This window comes from Kryptolebias marmoratus, linkage group LG18, assembly GCF_001649575.2.
Source record: "Kryptolebias marmoratus isolate JLee-2015 linkage group LG18, ASM164957v2, whole genome shotgun sequence".
NCBI lineage: Eukaryota > Metazoa > Chordata > Actinopteri > Cyprinodontiformes > Rivulidae > Kryptolebias > Kryptolebias marmoratus.
The window spans coordinates 15,815,920-15,821,924 of record NC_051447.1 but is presented as its reverse complement, the minus strand read 5'-3'; the positions used below and the strand labels follow the sequence as shown (position 1 = coordinate 15,821,924).

Here is a 6,005-nt window from a genome sequence, read left to right as displayed (position 1 = left end):
GAGTTAATTAGCTGATTAGAGTGTGGTACCAGGTGCCATCAATTTTGAACCTTTTCACAAGATTCTAATTTTCTGATATGATGAATTTGAGATTTTCATTTGTTGTCATTTGTAATCATCAAAATTAAACGAAATAAACATTTGAAATATATGACTTTGTATGTAATGTATGAATATAATATACAAGTTTCACTTTTTAAATGGAATTACTGAAATCAATCTACTTTTTCATGATATTCTAATTTTATGACCAGCACCTGTATGTCCTCTTTGTGTGGTTTTCTCAATAAAAAATTGAATTTATATAAAAGAAAAGTCATTAAAGACGGACGGATGAAATAATAACGGCCCGCAAAGCATTAAAAAGAATTACCTTCTACTTCGGGCACAGCTTCATCTGTACAACAAGAAAACAGAGATTACAGTATCCGATTTCTGTCAGAAACACGACAAAAGCCTTGCAACAACACACACACACACACATGCTGTGCTGAAATAATATGACACAAGGGGGCAAGAAGAGAAAAGAATAAAAAGCTTGTGTTCCAAAAAAAAAAAAGTCACAACCAGTTTTCTTTCAGCTTTTATGAGTCGAGGAAGGAAAATATGGATTAGTGGATCAATGGGACTCAGCCCAGCCGGCAGCAGGGATTTGGACGCTCGGAGCTCTGTGATGTCATCGCCCCCTCGCCCCCCGGGACGCAGAGGAACAAACAAACGCCACCGGACGTTTCCCCGTGAACAAAAGGTCTTCTGCTACATTTAGCTGTTAACTAGCATTGTGCTACATTAGTCTTATGGCTAGCATCGGCTCCTTTCAGCTACTACATAGCATTCTGCTCTCTTTAGCATCTAGCTAGTGTTCCACTCCATTCAGCTTCTAGTTAGCTTTCTGCTACTTTCAGCTTCTAGCAAGCATTCCGCTCCTTTAAGCTTCTAGCTAGTGTTCTGATTCTTTAAGCTTCTTGCTAGCATTCAGCTCCCCTTAGCTTCTAACTAGCATTCTGCTCTCTTTAGCTTCTAGCTAGTGTTCCACTCCATTCAGCTTCTAGTTAGCTTTCTGCTACTTTCAGCTTCTAGCAAGCATTCCGCTCCTTTAAGCTTCTAGCTAGTGTTCTGATTCTTTAAGCTTCTTGCTAGCATTCAGCTCCCCTTAGCTTCTAGCTAGCATTCAGCTTCTAGCTAGCATTCTGCTCTGTTTTGATTCTAGCTAGCATTCGGCTCCCCTTAGCTTTATAGCTGATGTTCAGCTTCTTTCAGCTTCCAGCTAGCCTTGAGCTCTCCTTAGCTTCTAGCTAGCATTCAGCTCCCTTCAGCTTCTAGCTAGCATTCAGCTTCTAGCTAGCATTCTGCTCTGTTTTGATTCTAGCTAGCATTCGGCTCCCCTTAGCTTTATAGCTGATGTTCAGCTTCTTCAGTGTTTGTGTTTCATTTTCACAGAAATGTAATTTCTGTAGTTTGTTTTGAAACCTGCTGACACTTTAAAAAGTCGTCCAAATTAATTAACAAACAGCAGCCGAAACATTCGGAAAGTCACGATTCTTCAGCTGCGTTACTTTAATACGGAACTCATCTTTTTAGTTTTAATAAAAAGGAAAACAGGATTCTTTATTTTAAAGCTGCCGGCGCCACCTGTTGGTAACCATCTGACAGAACATTGCTTCAGAAAATGTGCAGAATGTCCCTTTAAAGCCACAATGAAGCCTCGTGTTATTGTTTTAGAGCTGGGTTAAAACAAATATTACACATAAACCACCATGTGACGTAAAACGGCTCCAAGTCAAATCTGATCAGGAAGAATAAAATCTTAAAAAAAAAAAAAGTGCAGCTAAAAATAGCGCAGCCAGACATTTTAATTTTTATAAAAAACAGCCACCAGATCAGCGCTGACAGGCGAGGCGTTAGCATTCCAAATGAAACGCTAAGCAGCTCGCTGTGCTTTTCATCCCTGACAGCAGACCGTGTAGCAGCGCGAGCCGTGCACGAGCCGTGCACGAGCCTTCAGCTTCCTGCTGACACAATCGGGTCAGCAGCGCTCGGAGACGGGAGGCTGGAAGTGACGTTTTGTTTTCAAACAAGCAGGAAGTCTGAACTCACCTTCCTCCCTGAAAGGAAACCAGGCAGGTGGGTAAACTTTAGGAGCGATCGCTAAAAAAATTAAACGAGAAGTTTGCTTCAGAGACGAAATAAAAGATACTCACAGCACCTCCACGATTACCTCCTCCACGATTTCTCCCACCAGCTCCTCGGCAACTTCAGACATCCTGGCTCACCTTGATCACAAAGAAAATTTACATATTTCTCATTTTTAAACCCTTTTTCTGCAGCTTCTGAACTCATTCAGACTCATTCCTCTCGAGTCAGACGAGGATAATTTTATTTTTTATGATTTTTTTTTCTCCCTCTGACATTAAAGCTCCTAATCTGAGTGACTGATGGTTTCACAGGACGTCCGTCTTCTCCAGAAACTGAGGACCGTCTGGGCCGCGTTTTGAGAGGCCGATCCTCAGTCATTTCCTCCTGACGCCTGAACGCCACCGAACCCAACGGGGCGTTGGCTCTGCGGCGCCACCAACGCTCAGATCCTAAAAAACAACCTTCCAGCTGCTGAAAGGGCCTTGAAGACCCGCGCGGCAAGGAACGGCCATCATAAGACGTCTCATTTAGCCTGATGTTGATGCTGAACAACAGATTTGTTCGTTAGGAAGAGTTTAACTTCCCCACATGGCCTTAATGATGAGATTTATTCAGATTTCTTAGGATATTTCCCATTTTTCCCCCATATTTAGCTCATAGCAGCTTTATGCATCTACTTTAAGCTTTCCTAAACCTAACCAAGTAGGTTTTTCTTCTTATATTACACTGAATTATATAATTATTAGTTAATAGCAGCAGCAGCTAACTCTTCTACTTGGTTAGGTTAAAGGAAACCAATTAATAACAAATATATAGATTTTTCTGTGATTATTTGCACTAAATTCTGTTTTTTTTTCTTTTACAAACACAAATAGCAAATGGTTGTTATTTTAACCAAATGATTAAAAAATTGATTATTTATTTTTACCTCATAGCAGTTTGTAGGTTTGTTATGTTTACCTAAACAGGCTTTTCTGAACCTAACCAAGCAGGTTTTCTTCCTTATATCCAAGCTGAGTGTTGGATATAATTCATATTTGCATTAAATAAATAATTACATTGAATTATATGATTATTTATATTATTATTTAGGAAACCAATTATTTGGCAGCTGAACGATGAATATAAGGATTTTTTGTGCATATTTACATAAAATTCCAGTTTTTTTTGCAAGCACAAGTAGCAAAAGCTTGATATTTTACTTTTACCAAATTGTAAAGAAATTGAACCTTTTTATTTTTTACCTCATAGCAGTTTGTTAGCAGCTTTATGCATCTACTTTAAGCTTTCCTAAACCTAACCAAGTAGGTTTTCCTTCTTATATCCAAGCTGAAAATTGGACATAATTAATATTTGCATTAAACAAATAATTACACTGAATTATATAATTATTTGTATGGTCAAACAGCAGCAGCAGCTAACTCTTATACTTGGTTAGGTTTGGATAAATGTAAAAAACAAACAACAGTATTCTAAAATCTGAAATCAAAAGTAACTTTATCTTACTTATACTGGTTCTTTTTCACAGTAACACATTAGCTTACTTAAACAATGCTTCTTACATTTCCTGGTTCTGTTTAGGAAGAAAAACTAGAATAAATTAATATTTCACACGTTCTCATGTCCAATCCCAACAGACGCTCGATTTTTATACAAGTTCTTCAGCCGGGAATCCAACTGTTGGAGATCAAGGTCACCGTCAGACCCATCAGGGCGGGCGCCAGACACCGCAGCTCCTTGGACGCCGTTCCACCGGATCATAAAAACCCAATGTCAGTTTGGAAGAGGGGGGGACAGCGGGGGGGAGGAAGCAAAGGTCTATTTTTAAGAAGAATAGGACGAGCTCTCGAACAGGTGTGGAGCGACTCCTCCAGACGACGGCTCTGGCTCACCTCATCTCTAAATCAACGAGCCGCGTCCAACATTCTTCGGGCTATTTGTGTTGCACGTTCACCGGACAGCTGACGTTTCGGAGGGTGGGGGGGACAGTTTTATGACGACAGCTCTCAGGACGCATCACTGATCACTGAAAATTTGTTTTTATTCTCATATGAGCGATCCTCGTGCCCAGCTGGAGTCTTATTTCTCGTCTCTCCGAGGACTTTCAGAGAGCTCCAGACTTGCACCTTCTCTGAATCTGGTTCCAGCCCCCTCCAGACAAGCGGAGAGGCCCCTCTGCGGTCGCTCCTTCCTGTCATCGAACTGAGCCGCTGACGTCAAAAGATCAATGTGGAAAAATGAGCGAGCACGAGAGGCAGAAAAATAAATATCCGGCTGTGGAAAAGCACCGACTGGAAAGCCAGAAGGAATTCGAAACGGCGCGAGGGCGCTCATAGCTGGGCCACGGAGTGTGCATTTGCTCTAATGGATGCGGTCGGTTGCCGTTTGGCTGGAAGCGTGGAACAAACGCGGGCCGACAGCGGCAGAAATGCTGCTGGTGCTGCTTTCGGCATTAGGCAGCATTAAGCCAAAGCCCGCAAAGCAGGATACCAACACAAACACTCTCAGGGGGCGTGCTTAGCACCTTCTTCAACATATTCGCCCATCAGAACTGAAAGCATGACAAAAAGAGTCATCCTTAAACCCTAACGAGCCTTAATAAGCAACATCTGAGGCAGTTTAATTCACTATTCCTCATTTTAAAGCTGCATAAACTGGTTTCTTATTCTATCATTGTGAAAAACATGCACTTTTTTGACATTAAAGCAAAGTGTTAGAGTATATAACCTGATAAATATTAACTTTAAGCTGTTTTCAGACAGTCCATATTACCTTTTTTGCCATCATGCCTCCTGAGGTGATTGGTCTTACCTTCTGCTGTCTATCTTGAGATGGGGATTTGCAGCAAGTGTTGTTCTGACTCCTCCACATCCGGACAAAGACGAGATCAGTCACCCAATCCTCAAACCAAAAGGCACACTTAATACAGCTCTGTACGCCACGTGACCACATTTCTTTTCTATGAGGGGCCCGTTCTATTGTTGGGACGCTGAAAGTCAGATGAGTTACACCTGGACGGAAACACGGCCTTCAAGTGCCAATCATAATCAGCTGGACACGAGGGGGGGCAGAAACAGGAAATAAACACGTTTAAATTAATCCCCGAGATGCTGGTCAGAGGGTCATGGTGTTTCTATAATTAAAGGAACAAATTACAAAGATACATTATGTTACAGCTAAAGGGAAAACCAGAGTTTAACGACATTTTCTCCTATTTACAGTACGTCTGCATATCTACTCCAAAATGGCTGCTTTACTGAGGACTAATAACTAAATTTATTTTAATTTGACCAAAAATATCATATTATTTTACAATATTCTTTAAAAAAAACAAACATAATTGAGACAGTTAAAAAAACATTTATGACTATTACCATAAGGTAAACCAAATAAACTAGCTAGCTCGCTCACAGATCAAGCTAATTTTAGCCGTGTTTAATGTGTTAGCCAGTCATGTTCAGCCATGGCCTACAGCTAAACTAAAAATTGTACATTAATGTGACATTTTATAAATGTGTGCAACAATAAAAAAAAAGTTTTAGGGTTATCACTATTACCAAAAGCATTTATTAACCAAACAAACCACTAGCTAGCTAGCTAACACAGTAAGCTAACTATAGCTAATGAATAACTCTTTTTGTCAACTTTGGTTATTATATTTAGCTAAGGCCTAAAACTAAATTGTGGAGTAGACATTTTATATGTGTGTACAACATACAGTACAATGTTCATAGAATTAAACTTTTATGGTTGTCACTGTTTGCAAAATCATTTTATAAATCAAACATAGCTAGCTAGCTAACACGGCAAGCTAATAGCTGTTCAAAGAACCCTTTCTTGGAGTCAATTATCTAGTTTAAGTTCACTTA

General features: G+C 40.1%; 1 protein-coding gene across 1 annotated transcript in view; it reads right to left on the bottom strand.

Annotated features, from left to right (window-relative positions):
• The window catches only part of tnnt2e (troponin T2e, cardiac), a 17,004-nt gene extending 11,906 nt beyond the window's left edge, over positions 1-5,098 (bottom strand). The window contains exons 1-4 of the mRNA XM_017424889.3: positions 4,948-5,098; positions 2,202-2,273; positions 2,098-2,105; positions 374-397 (exon numbers count right to left, since the gene is read on the bottom strand). Coding sequence (XP_017280378.1) covers positions 374-397; positions 2,098-2,105; positions 2,202-2,263 — 94 coding nt within the window. The 5' untranslated portion in view covers positions 2,264-2,273; positions 4,948-5,098. The remainder of the gene's footprint in view (positions 1-373; positions 398-2,097; positions 2,106-2,201; positions 2,274-4,947) is intronic.
• Positions 5,099-6,005: the final 907 nt, after the last annotated feature.